The 20,832-nt window shown below is 41.8% G+C and overlaps 1 protein-coding gene and 1 non-coding gene across 6 annotated transcripts in view; one reads left to right on the top strand and one right to left on the bottom strand.

Annotated features, from left to right (window-relative positions):
* The window catches only part of RNF38 (ring finger protein 38), a 129,420-nt gene extending 125,969 nt beyond the window's left edge, over window positions 1-3,451 (top strand). For 3 of the 5 annotated variants that reach the window (XM_069474435.1, XM_069474436.1, XM_069474434.1), the window contains one exon: window positions 15-3,451. In XM_069474435.1, the coding sequence (XP_069330536.1) occupies window positions 15-77 (63 nt within the window). In that variant the 3' untranslated portion in view covers window positions 78-3,451. The remainder of the gene's footprint in view (window positions 1-14) is intronic. The other 2 variants (XM_069474433.1, XM_069474437.1) reach the window with 1 other exon arrangement.
* A 12,865-nt stretch (window positions 3,452-16,316) lies between these two features.
* Window positions 16,317-16,450, bottom strand: LOC138388984 (small nucleolar RNA SNORA13). The gene has a single exon (XR_011234431.1). It is a non-coding gene; the product is annotated as a small nucleolar RNA SNORA13 (small nucleolar RNA).
* Between the last annotated feature and the right edge of the window lie 4,382 nt (window positions 16,451-20,832).

Raw genomic sequence — 20,832 nt, 5'->3', positions numbered from 1 at the left:
CTTTTGTTTTTTAGGCAAATCGTACTTGCCCAATTTGCCGAGCTGATGCTTCAGAAGTGCATCGGGATTCAGAATGACCAACCTAAGAGCACAAATTTAGTTTGGGTGTTCCTCATCACATGTATATACGGACTATCCATTGAACTTAATCTGTGTGGCTTCCAGCCCTCCCTTTACCAAAAGGGTCAATGGACCTTTCTTTGCACTGTGTGACTTAATCAACTATAAAAGCTTACAATTAGTCTTCACAATTATGGGATTGTTATACTAACCGTGTGATTGGAACTCCAAAGACTTTTTCTTTAGCTTAATTTCGTGTGTGCACTAACATTCCCTGGTTTTTGTGTGATCATTCCGAGTGTTGCTGCAAGATTACAGTGGACGTGATCTTTTAGCATGTGCTTTTATAAAAAGTGGTAGCTCCAGATGATATAGCAATCTACCTTATATAGAGCCTTCAGAAACTGTGAGTGGAAATGAATGCAGTGTATGACTGTTGGTAATAAATGTGTCTGTGTGTGAGAGAGTATGTGTGCAACCACTTGTGTGAGGGCATGGTAGCTAATGTGTGTATGAGATCCTATATACCAGCATGTACCAAGAATGTGTGTGTAGTTTTAATTATGCTGCAATGTATAATCTGGTGTGTTATTTAAACAGCACTAGTACTGTACACTGGTTTTTCCCCTTGTGTTTGCTGTTGCACACTGATTGCTAAGGGTGCATCAATTCTAAGCATTGAATACTCCATCCCTTTCCCTCCCAGTGAATGGAATGAGAAAAGCCTTCTTCCTTTGCTTCAGGCAGCTGTCACCTTCTCTTTATTGGTGGTCCTAAGTAGGTCACTTAAGAAAAAAAGTGTAACAGATTCTCACTCCATGTACCTTATTTTTTTATTCTGTTGTGAAAAATTTTTAAAGCTCCAACTTGCTGTTTCCAAAAAAAAGGTGCAATATCTATCATACATCATCAGTTAGCAATATTAGCATTTCAATCAATGATTTGAATGTTGATACTTTCTTGTTTTTTCCTTTACATTTCCAGTAAGCTTCTTACAGAAAGTACCTGTGATTTTTTTTTAATGTTTAGATTTGTAGTCTATCTGAAGATATTTGATTAATATATTTCTAAGAATACCACTGGTCCCATGAAGTCTCACCTCATTGACTTCCATCAGAACAAAATCTGTTAACTCAGCTTGACTTCCAATATGTGTTCTATGTTCAAGCTCTCATAGACAACTAAATTGTTTTATGAAAACTGTATTTCTGTTCATATAATTCACCTGCCAAACTCCAATTCTGAAAGTTGTCTAGTTGTTCTTCCCTCAGTAAATGTGCTTCCCATTGAATGTCTTGTTTCAGGATGGATCAAGTGCTGTGACAGTTCGTGTTCCTTACACCTGATTTGCTTTGATGTTTTATTGCTTTTCCTTTTAATTTTTGTTTGAATGAGAAAAGTTTAATATAACAGGTGTCCAGAATACTTGCAGTATAAATGAAGATTTGATTTTTGTACAAGAAAATAATGCTGTTAAACAGGAATTGACCTTCATTTAGTTGATCTGAAATAATACCTAGCCGTGTGGGTTTTTTTTTAAATAGGTTCATTAAGCATAATTCAGATTGTTGAAAGTTGTTTTTCCAGCAATGTTTAGATTACTTTCTCATTCTTTTAGTGTATTGAACATTGTCTGCCTCTTCCTGCAGTTGGTGTCATTGCTTTGTTTGCAGTAGCACAAGCTGCATTGTTCCAGTCAGGACTGTGATAACTTGCTGCCAGCCTCACTCAACTTGCAGTTGGCTCTGTGTCAGTTTTCTACTCAGACAGTGTTAACTACTTGTTACTGCCATGCTGCTTGCCTTCCCTTGAAGTCTCTATAAGCTCATCACAGCCTAGAGTTCAGTAAAGTCAATTCACACAAAAGCACAATTTTGCCCTTTTCCAGACACTGTTGCCTCTATCTAGTCATACAAGTAGGATTTTGCATACTTTCTGTTTGCCCCTAGGTTTGTCGGTGCATTAGAAATACATCTAAGTGGTAAAATGCACATGTTACTTTGAAATCATTAGGACATACCACACCTGTTCCTGATGAATAAAAAGTATGTTAAAGACCAAAATTATTGGCATAATAATCAGCTACATACAAATCACGTATAGTTTAATCTTTATTTTTTTTAATGAAAAAATCATGTTTAAAATGGCAAAAGCCCATCTTATACATAGACTCTTTTATATAGCTGCAAAAAATTTATATCTGTACAGATCTAACATAACACTACTACACTCAGTATTCATTTTATTGAAGCATGCAAGTGAAGCACTTTTTCTAATTTATATAGAGATACCTAATTAACAAGGCACATTGTACTAATTAATGACTAGGAAAAGTAGCTTTTCTTCCCTCCCTCTGTGAATTCTTTTCATAATGTCCCTTTTTCGGTAAATTTTTGAGAGGCAGTTGGCAATTTTAGGAGGCAGCAGGGTCTGTTTCAGTAAAATCCTGAATTTAATTGTTGCACTCTTGTGACTGATCTCTCTTCGGGAATGTCTTTTCTTTGCATGGGGCTCTTAGAGATGTGTGCAGACTTGCTTATTAAGTGGTTAGTGTGTATTAGGAGCACATGTGCATGTGTTCGGACCAGCTCAGACTAGCCGCAGGAGAAAGAACAGTTGATTCATGCCCAACCGTTGTCACCTTGGGTGAAGCACCAGATAGCAAGCAGATGTTGGTTTGTTGCCTTCGTTCTCTTTCCTCCTAAAACAATATTGGCTTTACCATCTTAACTCAGCTGTGGGTTTTTTGTGGGTTCTTGTTTGTTTTTTGGCATGAGTTGTCATCTTTGATGTTTTTTTTAACCCCCATCCCCTAAAACACAAGGCCTCCAGGTATCAAGATCTCATTAGGATTTTTTGTCCTGAAATTTTTTTTCTTTTTTTGAGAAAAATCTGGAAAATGTGAAAGCATATTTAGATTTTATATACTCTCTGAAATGTGATTTGTTAAGATTCATAAATTTGGGCCTCTTGTAATAATTTTAAATGAGATCTACCAACTCACTTAAGAGAATATTTTTCACAGATATCTTTAGGCCTTCATTAGAAAGCTGTTTTCCCCCCTGTTGGTACATTTGGTTACCTCATTTTGCTGTTCGTTTCAGATTATGAAAGCTCACAGGGGTGTTTTTTGGAATCATTTGCTGAGTCATTTCCTCAAATCATATTCCATTGTATCAGTTAACATATAGTTTTAAATGTACGTATTATAAATATCTGTAACCAAATCATTTGAAGGCTTGATAAATTTTTAACAAAGTTTGTACATTTTTTATGAAAGTTACTAGTAATGCTTTACTAAGTAGTGCAATGAATTTTTATTTTTAATCCCTGTGCCCAATTTTGGAGTTGAGAGGGTTGTTGGTAATAAATGTATGATGTACACTTAAAAAAAAACGTTTGTTGCTTTTCATGTCACTGGCTTAGGGAAGGGGAAAGGGTTATGTGTGCATGGTGGGTTGGGGTGAGGTGGGGATTCCAGCAGGAAGGTACAGCTGGGTTGAGCTACTAGCTGCCAGGTTTAGTTTTTAGACTGTATTTCAGATTTTATGTTTCTACATATGTGTAAACAACTTAGAAACACAAAAGTAACTAGCATAACATATGGTACCTATTTCTCTAAAAAAGCTGTACATGGCATATGCATATTGAACAGTAGGGATACGTAAGTAGGTAACTAGATTTCTTCCTATATATGTTAACTATAAGATGAAGGAAACAAGATTACAATAGGTCACATTTGTCCATGTTAGCTATAGTTTGTCAACATATGGAAAGAGGAGCTTCTGCTTGTCATTTGTCATATATGTTTGTATAACAGCTTTCCTTTGACTAAAAAAGGAGGAAAATAAAAAACTGCTTATGCATATGGTAACTGTTACTTAAGAAGTTGATACCTTCTGACCAGCTCCAGTACTTAACTGACAGAGGCATTCAGAAAAGTGACCAAATCCTGATTTCCCCCCCGCCCTTTTTACAACATACTTGGGCCACAAGAAACCCAAAATTTATGCTTTTTTGTTACAGAGGCATTTACTGAATACCCGGGCACTCTCCCAAGTTGCCCTACTTAAAGCGAGGCAGAGAAGGCCATGTGGCTGATTCTGGCCAAGGCCTGTAAATATAGGCTATATGGCCTTTCCATGTAGGAGCATAAAAAAGCCAGCTCTCTTTTCCTCTGCCAGGGTGGAGGCAGCCCTGAGTCACTGCCTGGAAGAGAGCTGTCCTAAAAAGCCACTGGATCTTCAGAACATATTTTGGTGAGCTACAGACGTAAAATAAATAAGACATAAAATGTGGACCCTGTCAGGACTTCATCCTGGCTAATTTATTTCCCTTTAAAGTCTTCTTAGTCTTATTCTTACAACATAGTATGCTTTGATGATACTAATCCACAAGTGTTTCAAATGTGGTAATAACCATCACTGGGTACAATTAGTTCTTAGGCCCCCATTTGCAACAGAGGATAAAATTCTTACAGATGTGATCACTTCACAGCCAAGTGTTCCAGGTCTCTTATGCACTTTAATGAATTGGCTAGACAATGTTGTCCAGTGTACAATTAGCCACATAAATAATTTAAAATTTTTTAGTCGCCACATTAAAAAAGTAAAAAATGGTTGAAGTTATTTTTAATATATTTTATTCAATCCAACATATTACAAGTTATTGAGATACTTTGTATTTTCTCATACCAAGTTTCCAAAATCCAATGTGTATATTGCATTTACAGCACGTCTCAATTTGGACTAGCCACATGTGGGTGGTGGCCACCATGTTGGATGTCACAGGTCTAAACCAGAGCAATACCAGGATATCTGGTTTCTACAGAACTGACCGTTACTCACGATACCCCAGAACTTCTTAATTTTACCATTGTGTGCCTTAACAAACTATAGTATGATTAAAAAAACATTTTACTCTATAGTTCAATGTAACTTTTGTTGCTGTGATATGTAAAACTCATTTAAAAAGGCTTAATTACTGTGAACTTCATATATGTAGCTGCCCTAGATAACATTCAAGAACAAACTCCGTTTGTCCGTAACTTTCCAAATCATATATTTGCTTAGCACCTTCAGATGCATAACTATTTAAAATAATTGGGCAATAATAAAATTTAGCATTCTGAAAAATTGAGGGTAGAAAATTTGAAACCCACTTTGAGATGATGGAGTGGTTTCCTCTTGAGATTGCTCTAACCTTTTTCATGTGGCTCTCTGCCTCCCAAACTGATAGGAAATATAGGGGAAAGACTGGAAGAAAAAACATCAACATAGTGACAGCCAGGAATATTGAATGTCACCTTACAATCTGAAAATGTGCTGCAGAATCAGTATGGATGTTTTCCCATTATAGAGAGGAAGTAAATTGTTCATGAAAAAGGAACCCACATCCCTCAAACCTCTGGTTCTTGGTCTTCACATGGAAACAAGGCATGGTGGCTGGTTGATAATCTGTAGCCCCATACCCAGCAGTGTGCACGGTGACCATGTTAACAAGCCTTCTTAGTCTTCCAGTGTCAGAATCCCTTCCCCACAGCCTGTCTCCTTAGTAGTGAACTTGTAGGTTTGCAATGTAGTAGCCTCCCTCTTCCTATTGTCCTGGTCCTTTTAGGCCTGAATAAGAGTCATTTTTATATTATCCAGTCTTCCTGGTAGTTATTGTGTATGTTCTGATAAGAGTTCTCCAAATGTGTGATGAGATAGGTTTCTGACAGTGCAAACAATCCTGGTACGATAAATATTTTTGTAGTCAGTGCAAGCAGTATAGTATCCACACATTCTGCTTGGTTTTGTTTCTCTTCTGCTTTTGGACATTAATACTGGACTTAAGCTAATCAGAGGAAAAGAACCTTGACTGTCTACGAAAACAAGGCCAGCTTTTCCAATAAAAAAGTATTACTATCTATGGTGATTCACACTCCAAATACCCCAGTCCTGATACCATTAAACAGGAAAATAGATCTCATTTAATCTTAATATCTACAAAAAACTGGGACCATCTATCTAATCCAAGCTACCTAAATTTTAACTGGGGAAACATCAGAAAGGGAAAAGTGAGCTCATCAGTTATTTTCTGTTCTACACACACAAAAAGATCCAGCTTCTTCTAAGGAACATCAGCAGCCTCAGACTGCTCCACAAACTTCTGCTGAGCACCAGCTTATGCCAGCTTCAGGATCAGGAGTCGTTTCCTAGGGCTGTCATAACAAATTAGCACAAATTCCAGAAGTTCAAAATCAAGGTGTTGACGGGGTGGGTTTTCTCTGGAGGCTCTGAGGAGAGTATGTTCCTTGCCTCTCTCCTAGCTTCTTGTGGCTGCTGGCAACCCTTAGAATTGCTTGGCTTGCAGAAATATAACTCCAATCTCTGCCTCTGTCTTCACATGGCCACCTGCCATGTGTCTTGTCTTCAACTGGATGGAAAGCACCGTGCCTCTGCATCGATGGCAGCAATAGGGTCAGCGGAAGGGGCACCTGTAGGAAAAGCCAGATTTGTTCCAACTCAGGAAATCATTTGGGTCTGTTCCAACAAATGAACTCAAGACTCCAGAATTTCTTATCATAAAGCATGACCAAAATAATTTGACCTAGAAGTTAAAGAAGCTCTCTCTCATTACTGCAGCCAAGATAGACCACAGTCATGCTCTCACAGACTGGTTTAGAATAGTACCACTTCGTAGTATGTCCATGGTAACTATGAAATGTCCCATCAGTTAAGTGAGCAAATAGGACTTTAAAAAAAAGGGATGAATAGGCAGGGTGTGATGGCTCACGCCTGTAATCCTAGCACTCTGGGAGGCTGAGGCGGGTGGATCGTTTGAGCTCAGGAGGTCGAGACCAGCCTGAGCAAGAGCAAGACCCTGTCTCTACTAAAAAAAAAAAAAAAAAATAGAAAGAAATTAGATGGGCAACTAAAACTAGAAAAAATTAGCCGGGCATGGTGGTGCATGCCTGTAGTCCCAGCTACTCGGGAGGCTGAGGCAGCAGGATCGCTTGAACCCAGGAGTTTGAGGTTGCTGTGAGCTAGGCTAACGCCACGGCACTCACTCTAGCCTGGGTAACAAAGCGAGACACTGTCTCAAAACAAAACAAAACAAAACACACACACACACACACACACACACAAATAAAAACATTAAAAATCTGATGAACCTTGAAAACATTTATGCTAAATGAAAGAAGCCAGACACACAAGGCCACATTTTGTATGATTCCATTTATATGAAATGTTGAGAATTTTCAAATCTACAGAGACAGTAGATTGGTGGTTGACTAGGGCCGAAGGGATACTAGAGTTGAGGGTGATGGCTAAGAGGTGTGTGGTTTCTTTGGGGGTAATGAAAGTATTCTAAAGTTGATTATAGTGATGGATGACAACTTTAAATATATTGAAATGCACTGAATTGTACAGTGTAAGTGGGTGAATTGTATGATACATGAATTATATCTTTTTTTTTTTCTTTTTTAGAGACAGGGGTCTTGCTCTGTTGCCCAGGCTGGAGTGCAGTGGCACAATCATAGCTCACTGCAGTGTCAAACTCTTGGTCCCAAGTGATCCTCCCACCTCAGCCTCCCAAGTAACATATTAATAAAGCTGACTTTAAAATGCACAATGACATATATACCCACCATAATCTATCATTACAAAGAGTAACAATACCATGTGTTGGTGAAGATATGAAGCAAATTGGAATTCTCATTCACTGCTGATGGAAATAGAAATTGGAACAACCAATTTAGAAAACTAGTTGACATTATCTCCTAAAGTTAAGTCCACCCTATAACCCAGTAATTCCTCTCCTAGGTATAGACCCAGTATAAATGCAAGCAGATGGGCACCAAAAGGCAAGTACAAGAATGTTCATAGCAGATTGTAATAGCCCCAAATTGGAAAGAACCCAAATGTTCATCGACTATAAAACTGATAGATTATGGTGGAGCTTTACAATGGTTTTTATGCAGTAAAGAGAATAAACTACACGGAGCAACATGCATGAATCTCGCTAATATATTGAATGAGACAAAAAAGTATAGTCTCTATTTGTGAGAATAATCTCAGAAATTATAGAAAGTTCAAAAACAAGTGAAATTGATCTATGAAATGAGAAGACGTGATAGTGATTACCCTCGACAGGAGTGGCAGCGACCACAGAGGGCACAAGGAGGGCACCTGCACTGTCATTAATTTTCTGTTTGTTGAGCTATGTGCTTGGTTATGTAACACAAATGGTTGAATTCGGAGATTTTACTGTTCAATTTTCTATATTTATAATTTTGTAAACTTTATTTTAAAAAAATAAGTGGTAGGCCCCACTTTGTAACCCACTTAATAGAAGCACGGTTATACAATGCACAAGGGCAAGTGAATTTTTATCTTAAACGAGCCATACCAGTATGGCACCCGCAGATGTTGTAAAACATAAAACCTAAACAAGCTCCCTAAATCAAGCACTTTCCCCATCTCAAAACATCTGTTTTGAACCTGCTTTTTGAGTTAGACAGAGTATCAGAGCTAATAAAAGTATTTATGCCTGACATCTACACCAGGGCGCACTGTTGTTCAAAAACCAAGTTCCAAATACAGTACTAGCCTTTTAAAGCATGAGTCAGGATAGATACAGTTATAAATGTCCAAAATGTGCTTTTGAGTTGCTTTTATTCATGGAATCATACGTTAGAAACCTGCCAGAATAGCACAGGATCGCTACAGCTCAGGTACTCATTCCTTCTTGAGCTATGTTGTGTTTATTCCCTACAGAGTGGGGCCTAAATGGTTTTTGAATGTTTAACAACTGTTTTCTTTTTTCAGTTATATTCTAAAATGCAACTTTGCTTAGCTTTAAAATCAGACTTCCTCTATATTGAGCAAGATTGATCCCTGCATGTGCATTCTACTCCCACGCTCCTTCCACATACACAAGGGGACAGTGAAATCGGGGCTACTGTACCCACCAAGGGCTGCTCCTGCCAATCACGAGTTTATCAGTGGCTTCCCAAATGTCCAGTCCAAAGAACATTTTCCAGCCTTTGCCTTACTGGACTTCTCTGCGGTATGTGACTCTGCTCATTTCTCCTCATTCCTTAACGCACATCTCACAGCTGTATCCCTTCGGCGTTCATGGTACTCTGCTCACTCTGTCCTCCTTGTTTCTTTCTGTGTTCATTCTCTCCTACCTGGGCTTCTCTTGTCTGGCTCGCGCTCTAACATTAGGGCTCCCTGGGAGAGGTTCCTCACCCTCTGTTTCTCCATTCTGCGTGCTCTCCCCGGAGTGACTGCATACTCTCCTACTGAGTCAACTTGTTCATTTCCTGAAATTCCCCTCCTGAATATCCTGTAGGCTCAAACTCAATATATCCAAATATGACCTCATCAAACTTCCCGAAAGACTTGTTTCTCCTGTATTCTCTAGTTCTACCCAATACCCCAGCCGGAAACAAGAAAGCCATCCTTGACTCGATCGTCTTCCTCCTCCTGGTGACAGTTCTTTTCTCTCGCCTTCCTCCATAGCCCTCTTCAGGCCTCATCATCTCCTGCCTTTTTATGATCTTGCTTCCTGCTGTGTATCCCCCACTTTCAGATTCAAACCTCTCTACACAGCCTCCTGGGGAAGTCATTTCAAAATACAAATCTGATAAGGGCTCCCTCGCCACCCACTCCCACCCACAGCTCCGAACTCTTACATGGCTCTCCACTGCCTACAGGACAAAGTCCAATCTTATTAGATGCTCCCCATGCTCCTCTTCCCAACAAAGCCTTCTTTTCTCTTTTTTTATTTTTTTTATTTTTTTTTGAGACAGAGTCTTGCTCTGTTACCCAGGTTGCAATGCATGCAGTGGCATGATCATAGCTCACTGCAGCCTTGAACTCCTGGGCTCAGCTTCCTCCTGCCTCAGCTTCCCAAAAGTGCTGGGATTACAGGCGTGAGCCACCACGCCCAGTTCAGTGAAAGCCTTCTTAACCTGCATCTGATTATGGCTCCGGCCTCACCTCTCAAAACTCCTCTGTGCTGCGTGTTACACTCCAGCAGCATCAGCCGCTCACAGCCGCTCACAGTCCCCCAGACACACTGTGCCCCACACACCCCTGCCTGGAAGGCCTCTTCCGCCCCTCCTCTCGCTTCTCTCCTGACTCAACTCTGGTATCACCTCTTCTAGGAAACCTTCCCTGAACCTCATAAACCGGTGAGCAAGATGCTCCACCCCCTTCTCCTGTCGTGGCCTTACCAAGTTCTTATTATTTCCCTTCCCCACGGTGTAATCCCTTGTGCCTGTGTTTCCCACTAGCCTGTGAGCTTCTGTGCCTACACTGACTTGTGTCTTTACCTCTAGGGCCTAGCGCAGGGCCTGGCATATGGTAGGGGCTGAATAAATGTTTCTTAAACGGAGTGAATAACTCCTGGGCTTGATGGTTAGGTGGCTGGTGGGAACAATCACCCAAGGAGTGACTATTAGAGGAGGAACGGGTCTTGAACAGAGTAAGGAGGGAGAGAAGAGTATGTGTGAGTGATGAGGACCTGGGCTTTGCATCCTGCGACGTGCCTGGGGCAACAGAAGGGCAGACGTCCAGTGGACAGTTTGGACCACTCCAGAGAAGCCTGGGCCATCAGGCATTAGGAGCATTTAATTGTGGCAGCTAAGACAAGGCTGACTTCAGGAGGACTCAAAAGGAAGTCTCCTTTTTAGGAGAACACTACTCCTTCCACTGCTGGAAGAATATGCCTCCCTTCCAGATCAGATCCAGGGTGCAACGCATCTTTGGAAAGACCCTCAGGGGCTGTGAGGAGCCGCCTCTGCCATCCCCAGACTGGGGGCCTCTGGCCACCTTCACCCTCTTGGGGACCTGGAGCCTGCTGATCTGGACGTGGCTCTGCCTGGCTCTGAGGACACTGCAGTTCCTGGCAGAGACTAAAAGACTCTCCTTTGCTGACACATGCCACAGGAAAGCTGCTGGGGCTGCCATGACACTCCCAGTTCTAGGGTAATACACACTCTTCTTGGATCTGTGTATCGAATGAATTAGGTTCAAATCACTGTTAACCGAGGCATGGTGAGAGCCGCACCCCACATACCACAAGCATGAGGAGACCACAATCAGGAACAAGCCCTGGCCTGTGCATAGAGCACAAATGCCATCAGCTCCTTGACCACCAAGGCTCCAGTGGGGCCCATTGTCCAGAGAGGGCCCTGCCTGTCCCACAGGGGCTGTTCCTCGTGACTCTTCATAGGAATGCACCACCCAAACCCAACCAGGAACCAAAAGCCACACTGGAGGAGATGCCCCAGATTTCACCTCACAGAGAGTAGAGGGACACTTTATGGTCCCAGGAAGCTATTTCATTAAGGGTTCTCAATGTGCTTTGTGAATTGTACCGTAAATAGCTGCAGGAGCTACTTGGACAAAATGCCCATGGTGAGAGAAAAAGTAGGCAACCAGCAGAAGTTGTGGGCTCACGGCTCCTTTCACAGCAACACCCCTGCTGAAAGTCCCTGGCTGAGCTCACGGAAGTTTGCTCCCTGCTGCTGGTCTGCAAAGCAAGTGCCACTTCTGGGCTATCCACTCAGCTCATAATGACCCTATTTAACTGACACCCACCCAGAGCAGGGCCGCGGCAGCAGCCATTTTGCGTAACATGACTTGGCCCCTGTGCCCTTCTCCAGGATTTTAGAACTGAGGGAGAAAGGAAAGGTCAGTGACATTAGTGGCCACTTTTTCTGCTACAAGGCCTAGAGAAGCAGAGAAAGGCTGTCTACGGGAAGAGAGAGGAGTGAAGCAGAAACAGAGAGGAACAGAGGTGAGAGGAGAGAGCCCTGATAGCACTTCAGTCCCTGGTCTTGTCCCACCTGCACCTCAGCCCTCCAGCTCCATGAGACACCCTGGGGTCCTTATGACAAACTTCCTGTGCTTTGACTTAGCTAACTTAACTCCAGTTTATTGAGAATCCTAATTAATACTGGGAATGTGCCACTAATTAGCTAAATGTGGGTGATTTGCTTAATCTCTTTGGGCATTTCCTCATTTATCAGGTGGGGATAAGATATTTCACAGAAGCAAAGAGACTAAAATAATTTAGTGGAAGTGAAAGTGCTAACTACCCACATGTCAGGCTCTTAACTGACGCCTTTCCTGTGCACACCTTCCCTAAGAGACTAAAGGCGCCCTCCAAAGGTCTGGAAAGAAGATTCTGGAATCATTCACATACTAGTGATAGATACTTGAAACCCAGAATTGAATGAAAAATCAATTCTTGTGCTTCCTACTAACAAAAGAGCACAACAATATTCAGTTTCTTCTAAAACAGAAAATACAACATTTTTCTCTGGACTAGGTGCTTGGGTTTGTGGATCTAGATATTTTGTCTAATGAACATTTTTCATTGCCTACCGGTATCTACTCCCTTGTTCTCTCAAGGCAAATGATCCAAGAAAGAAAGAGAGCTCGAGTCTTTTGTAACCTAGTAACCTTATGACCTTATCTTGGAGGTGACTTTCCATCCCTTCTGCCATATTCTATTGGTCACACAGACCAACCCTGGTACAATGTGGAAAGGGACCAGCCAAGGGTGTGGATACCAGGATCAACGTGGGAGGCCAGAATCACTGGGACCATCTTGGAGGCTGGCTACCACGGGCAGTATTTTTCAAGATGTCCTTACAAAACGTTCCTGGGGGCATAGGAGAATGACTGTGAAATGACTGATGCCACCTCCAGGCCTGGAGCTACCCAAGGTCAAGCAGGGGGTTAGAGACAGGCCTGGGCTGGGACCCAGGTGTGCTCTAAATGACACCACACACCTTAACAGCTTAGGTGTGCCTTGCCTCACCCTCACTGTGCTTATTGATTAGAAAGAGATTAAAATCTCTTCAGGCTCAAGGCAAATAAATAAACAAAAGGAAAGAACAGGCATTTTTCACTCACAAAATCAAATTAGAAAGGCCCAAGCAGCTCACTGCCACAGAGTAACACCCAGAGGGCTTCCAAAACATCCCTCTTGTATTGAGTACTTAATAATTACGTTACAGCCCCCTTTTTAACCAAAACATTAAGTAAATGTGATGCTCTTATAGCCAGCCCTGTGGCACATATTGGGTATGTCCAGGGGCAAGCTTCTCCCAGTTTGAGAAGCAGAGCAGGGGGACCTGTTCTAGGACTGGTTAGACGATGTAGGGAGGCCAAAAGGACAATCCTTCACAGGAATCAGCAGCTAAATTAAAAGCCTGCCCGAGGCATTGTTTGTAATAGCACATGGGGGCTTGCTTCGGGGCATGCGCAGACACACACACACACACACACACACACACAAACACACACACACAGGATACAATCCCGATGTGGATCAATAAAAACTGGTTAAATAAATGATGGTACAGTTACATGTGACTGGACATTAAGATGGGATTATTTGTCTCCATTTCAGCTGAGACCTCAAAGTCTGAGGTCTCATGCATGATACATGCTTAGTTCCCCGACATCCCAAGGGAGGAACTGGACCACATATGGGGGATATGCTAAGATAGCGTGAAACCAGATCTACTGGCATTAATATTCACCCCTATCCCACCTATCCAAGGACAGAGGGGTTGAAGAGTTAGTGGAGTGCTGCGGCCTCCCCTCACCTCCCCACCACACCCTGGGGAGGTGGGAGGACCCACCCCATTCGTGGAGAGGCAGGGGCCGTGGGCAGGCTGGACTGTGCTGGCCTCCGGAAGCTGCCTTCCCACTGCCGTTAGTGCTCTAGAGGTTGCAGGGAGTGGAAGCCGAGCTCTCTGATATTTTAATCCAAATACTTCTATATTGTCCAAGATAAACATGTTCTTACATTACCCCCCCCCAAAAAAAAAAGAAAAGAAAAGAAAAATAAAGGACTGAAAAAGCACATACAAAGAGTGCATAGAAATTAGTGGTTTGCTTTGGGGGTGAAACATTACTTCCAGCAATTTCAGATTTTTGTGATGTTTGAATATTTTACAATATGTATATTTTATTTGTAGTAGCAGAAAAAAATATCTAAAGATAGCATATTAGAAATAAATTAATTAAAGCTACCAGAAGGACTTGCTTTCCACCCCTCTTCCCCTCCTCCTTCATTTAAACATAGAACTACGTTTAAACATTTAAACACAGAACTGGCTGGGCGGGACTACAGCCCACAAGTCCTTTCTCCTGCTGCAGGAGAGGCGCCAGTGCCGGAAGAACGCTTCTGTTCTCTGCCTGTCCACACCCAGGAGAGGGCTTCAGGCCAGGACACGGAACAGGTCTCTGAGCAGGACCAGGGATCAGTCCCTACACCAGTGCCTGCCTTGAACCCTGTCTCTCCCAGGCCAGGACTCAGCCACCCCTCAGAGCCTCACTGCTCACTCGTTCTCCCTGCCTTGGCCTCACTCCCAGACTTTGCCCATCTGCCTACTTGCTTTCCAGCCACCCTTCCTCCTTCCTCCCCAGGCCACACATCTTCAGCTGGGGGTGAACTTACCAGTGAGGAAACTGAGGCGCCTTGGGAAAAGGGAGCTACCCAAGGTCAAGCAGGGGGTTAGAGATAGGCCTGGGCTGGGACCCAGGTGTGGCTCAATGACACCACACACCTTAACAGCATAGGTGTTGCCTTGCCTCACCCTCACAGTGCTTGTTAATTAGAAAGAGATTAAAATCTCTTCACGCTCAAGGCACTAAATAAACAAACAAACAAAAGGAAAGAACAGGCGTTTTTCAATCACAAAATCAAATTAGAAGGTAGGGCATGTGTAGCAGAAGCAAATTTCTTAATCTTATGAAAAATGAGTTGAATGGTTCCTACCTCGTAACATTGTTGGAGGGGATTTAATGAAACAACAGTAACATGTAGTAGGCACACCAGGTGCTGTTAAAACCAACCGCTCTCTGTCCCCCAGCCATTCAGGAGCTGTTCCAAGCGGTATTCATGTGGGCGGTGGGGAGCAAAGGGACTTTTTCTTCCTTAATCTTCCCCCAGCCAGCAAGTGTCTATCCACCCTTCAGCAAGTAAATGGGCCTGGCTTGTTGACAGCATTGGGTCCCAAGAAAAAACGAAGGGTGCACCCTTTACTTGACATGCACCTCTTTAGACATCCCCTTTACCAAATAAGAAACCTGAGGCTCTGTCCACACTGCAATTATCTTCCTACAACCCCCACTTCTCGTCAATCTACAACGTAGCTGGGGCTATTCAGGGAAATATTCCTGGTGCAATAAATCCCAAGAAGCTGCTCTCTAGCCTGGAGTTCTGCCCTCCCAGAGATCAGCGCAGCCAGCCTCACACTGCCCCTGCCCTCTGCTCCGCAAGCCCTCCTGTTGGCTCCTGGCCACACCCACCCATCCCCAAGTGTCCACGTGTCCTTGCTGCCTGGCCAGACCGACAATAGCCTTCTTAATGAAACAGGGAAACTGCAGAGTTCCAGTTATCGTTGAGGGCTGAGCTTTTGATTGTTATCAGTATAATGAGTAATATCAGTAGAGTCATCAGATAAAGACCATAAAGTTCATCTTTATCTTCTTGAGGGAAAGATGTCTGGAGTCTGAGAGTTTTTCAACAGGCAGGGTGGCCCCAGTGGGCTGGGAATTAGAAGTCCAAGCAGCTGGCAGGTGCTGGCCGAGGGGTTCCCCAAAGACCCCCAGGCCTCCCAGTCCAGCACCTGCGTGTTGGGGGCGGGGTGGGTGAGTTGGCCGTGACCTTTCTCCTCTGCATGCCTCCGTGCCCTCCACCCTCTCCTCTCCCACGTCATCATCCTGTTCTCTAAGTTGGCCCTCAATCAACTTTAGAGGGCAGCAGACATGGGCAACAAAGGGCTTTGTGTCTTCTGAAAAGGATGTAGAAACGGAACTTGACACAGCCTGTGTTTTCAGAGCCTCTCCTTGGCCAGCTGCCTTTGTCGGTTCTGAACCTTTTTGTGTGCCCTGAACTCACTCCTTCCGCAGGCTGGTGAAGTCTAGGGACTGCTTCTCAGAGTAATGTCTCTATTCATAAAGAAGCACAAAGGATGGAACCAATTATATTGAAATATAGCTATCCAAACATAAACAAATTTGAGATATGGAAAATAAATGCTACTTTATTAATGCATTCAATGACAAGATCTGCAGGAGGTCTAATAACTGATTTTGGAGAAGTGATGAGGGTAAGATATTTTGAGGTATCTGAAACAAGAGTAATGTGATATGAAAGTATTTGAGATTCTAGTTGTGACAGTTACAGGTGTCTCTAAGACACCAGGGTTTGTTACCTACATTCTTTTTTTTTTAAACTGCTACTTATGCAGCTCCTACCTCAAACATATCAAATCTAAGGGCAGGAAAAGGCTGCAAAGCATTTATTTTACGCCTTTTTTTGACACCACATCCCCTAGTCTGGAAAGTGACTGGGCAACACAAAAGCCACATTTAAACTAAGGTCGGCTCCATCTACGCATAAGGTTGCCCGGCCGGGATTAACTTCTGATAAAAGCTTGAATGGGAACAATTTCTCTTCAGAGAAATTTCCTCCTATGGTTCAAAACCCAGTACGTAATGGAAACTAAAATGCAAAGTGTTTTAGATGGTTGGTTAAAATTCTTAAAAGCCGGAGGCAGCTGGTTTTTCTTGCAACATGGAAACTCACCTGCAGAGTTCGAGATACTTAATACCCGCTAAGTGCCGCCCCTGGAAACGGCTGACATCATCTACACCTTAAATGGCACTTTGCTTCTGCATGGACTAATTTTATACCTTCTGCATGGACTAATTTTATACCTTCTGCATGGACTAATTTTATACCGGGGCAAGGAAGGCATAAAGACAGTTATACAGTGCGGCCTTTTTTTTTTTTCCCCCTTATATATATTTTTAGTTGGCCAGATAATTTCTTTCTATTTTTAGTAGAGACAGGGTCTCGCTCTTGCTCAGGCTGGTCTCGAACTCCTGACCTCGAGCGATCCACTCGCCTCGGCCTCCCAGAGTGCTAGGATTACAGGCGTGAGCCACCGCGCCCGGCCTCACCTCCTTTTACAAATGAAGAAATAGTGGACACGGTGAGCATTGTAGAGGGGAAGGGCATGCTTCTAATCCTTGCTTGGGTGAGGCAAAGACATAAAATGTAACCAAAACATTTGTACTCTCATAATATCCTGAAATAAAAAAAAAAATATGAGGAAACAGAACTCAAGATTGTAGAAGTGACTTGCGCAAGGTCATGTAACTCGATAGTGATAAGATACCTATTGTTCAGCCTAGGGCTTTTACTAGGAAAAAACAATCTGCGTGAATTTTAGGAGGCAAGACAAACTGACTATCAAGTTACTACTCTGACTTACACCCAGAAAACAAATATATCAAAGATTATTTATATAGTAAAGATCCTGGTGCCATAGGAAGTTTCAGGGATATCCAAACATTACACTTTGGATCAAACAGTTGCCTGAAATTGTAAAATAAAAGCTCATTTCATAGGTTTGGTGGTTTAAAAAAAAATCCTTCAATGTGATATTTTGGCACACGCACAAAAAAATTCCACATACTATGAGCAAAAAGTCTTTAATTTGTTCATTCACTCACCAGTTGTTCCCTAAACATCCCTTAAGGAGCTTACTTCAGTGACGGAGACAGAAATAAGTAAATAAAATACATATAACCCAGAATGAACTAAGAACTCTAAAACAGGCGCTAGTAAAGAATTATGAGAGCATCCAAAAGGAATAATAATAATAACTAACTCTTACTGGGCTCTTCTAAATGTTTACATGTATTAATCTTCACAAAAACCCTATGATGTGAGCAGTAGTATTCTCTCCAAATTTATGTTAGAAAATTCAGGCACAGAATGGTTTAGCACTGTAGTTGAGTAGTTAGAGACCCCTATAACAAAAGACAGATTAACAAGAGAAAATCAAATAGAAGTTTAATAACATGTATCCCTCAGGTATCCATGATATCCAGAGAAATTAATAAATCTGAAAGACGTGGCTTTGAATTCAGGCATAAATACCATCATTTGTAGAACAGAGAAAAAAAGAGTTCTTCTTTTCTTTTTGAGACACGGTCTCACTCTTTCACCTAGGCTGGAGTGCAGTGCTGTGGCTTTCTGCAACCTCAAACTCCTAGGCACAAGCGATCCTCCTGCCTCAGCCCCCTGAGTAACTGGGAATACAGGCATGTACCACCATGCCTGGCTAATTTTTCTATTTTTTTGTAGAGAGAGGGGTCTCACTATGTTGTTTAGGCTGTTGTCAAACTCCTGACCTCAAGTTATCCTCCAATCTTTGCCTCCCAAAGTGCTAGAATTACAGGCATGAACCACCACGCCTGGAGAAAGAAGAGCTTCTAGTGATTTAGAGTCATCCTTCTCTTCCTGATACAGAAAGGAAGACACATTTACAAATGGAGATTTCTTTTATAGGTTAAATTTCCCTTACAAAAGGATTATTTCTCCTCTGTTTTCAGAGCTTCCTGTGTCTGCAGTTTCTCAAAATAATCAGCTCAAAATAGTCCTTATGCTAAAAGTGGCATATTTTGGGGTGGCATATTCTGGTCTCCTACAGTAACTTACCAAAAATCACAAATAATAAGTGAATTCAGGCAGTTGGGCGCCACAGCCTGCACCCTGCCTCATCTCACTAGAGGAGATGTTTAGAGAACAAGGCAAGTAACATGATAACGTCTATCTAGAGGAATCAGGGAAGGCTTCATGGAAGAGATGGCATTTCAATTAAGCCCTGAAGGTGCAGTAAAAGAGCATTCCAAGTTGGCAGAGAAGATAAAGAGATGCAAAAATAAATATTTGGGAGTAAGCATTTGGCCAGGCATGAGAAATGGACGATATTGAGGGGGAGCTTGGGATTTCTAGCAAGGTGTATGCACATTATTCTGAAGGTAATGGAAAGTCAAAGAATTTTTCTGAGCAGGAAAGGACTCTATTCTAACACCTTCTATTTAGCTCTTCAATCAACAAATATTTATATAACACCTAATATTGGGTGGTGATAAAGGGGAATGGTTTCTACTATCAAAGAAGTACAACTTAATTGAAAACACAAGAAATAAGAACAACTTTTAAAATTGTAGACAAGTTTAAAAATGTGACACAAGAGATATTTCAAGGTAGTACATGTTTAATTGTTTAGCAAACCATACGGTTTTATAAATTTAAGGTTATATTAATTATTTCGTTGGTTTGAGTTGAGGGTTTGCAAGGGAGAAGGGTTGAGGGTTTGCAAGTAGGAGAATAGTCTGGAAAGCCTGTTGGGGCAGTTTTTGGAGGGAAGCTGCTGTGGTTTGAATGTGTCCCCCAAAGTTCATGTGTTGGAAGTTTAATCCCCAATACAATAGTGTTGGGAGGTGGGGCCTCATAAGGGGTGATTAGGTCATGAGAGCTCTGCTCTCATGAATGGATTAATGTCATTCTTGTGAGAGTGGGTTCTCGTGAGAGCGGGCTGTTATAAAAGTGAGTTTGGCCTCCTTTTGCTCCTTGCACTCACAGTCTCTTGCCCTTTGGCCTTTCAACATGGGATGACTCAGAAGGAAGGCCCTCACCAGATGCTTGGTCTTGGACTTTCTAGCCTTCAGAACTGTGAGAAATAAATTTCTGTCCTTTATAACTTACCCAGACTGTGGTGTTCTGTTATAGCAACACAAAACTGACTAAGACAGAGAGGCCTTACATAATGGACAGCTAGCCCCTAGACTGCCAAATATAGAAATAAAATGGTGAATGCTGAAACTGGATGCCCAAGCACCCTCTGCTTAATCCCTATTATGCCCCAGTGATTGGGAGTAAGAAACTGGCTACGATAGGAACCCAGGTATATAGATTTAGGCTACCCCAGGCTGACTTTGTGGTCCCACAACCCAGAGTAAGAAAATTCCAAGGCCTCCTCCTCCTAGACAACATTCTAAATGTATAAGGATTATCAGGGAAAATGGTCCAAGATATGGAAATGGGCAAAGGAGATTACTAGTTTTTCTTTCAGTGTAATTCTTATCATTGCCAACTGGAATCTCTGGGATTTTCTGATTCTATAAAGTTGTGCAATTTGACTGATTTCTTATTGACTAGGCTGGTTTACAACTCTGTAGGAGTTGAAGTAAGCTTGCACTTACTGATAGTAACGCAAATTCTTGTCCATAATTATGCAAATAACTTTTGGCCAGTAAAGACACATTTGATTTCTCCTCCATAGAAAAGAGAACCCCAAACATTACATTTTATTGCACTAGAAGATATTAACCAGTTTTGCATCTATTAGCAAACCATCTTATCTTTCTTCATTGCCTCTGTTTCTTAAATTTTCTTTTGAAACAGTCTTAACATCTTACTAGTACTCTCATCAATTAATGAGTTGAATAAAATCTTCGACCTCTGTTAATTTTATATTTGCACAAAAGCCATGTTTTTACATTTAAAAAAATTATAATTTAATACTATTCATTCCTGTAATTTTTCCGGCATCTCGGCTAATCAGAAGAAAGCAAATGCCACAATTTTCATAAATGCACCAAAAATAGTTTCCAGAAACTATGACTATGATGCTTATTGGCAACTTTTGAGAATTCTAAATAGAGTTTTAAACAGATGCTTTATGAGAAATTAGAAAAGAAGGAGAAAAAACATTTACTAAGTACCATATACTGCCAGTTACTGTGCTAGGTGATAATATACTTTATCTCAATCCTCAGGAAACCTTTGAAATAGGTACTATTATTCTAATTTTGCAGGAATAAACAGGAAATATTTGGGTACGTATGGTAACACCTATCTGCAGATCAAGTCATTTAAGTGGAAAATTAT

This window comes from Eulemur rufifrons, chromosome 7, assembly GCF_041146395.1.
Source record: "Eulemur rufifrons isolate Redbay chromosome 7, OSU_ERuf_1, whole genome shotgun sequence".
Taxonomy (NCBI): domain Eukaryota; kingdom Metazoa; phylum Chordata; class Mammalia; order Primates; family Lemuridae; genus Eulemur; species Eulemur rufifrons.
The sequence above is the reverse complement of the archived record's forward strand: the minus strand, read 5'-3'. Positions and strand labels throughout refer to the sequence as shown.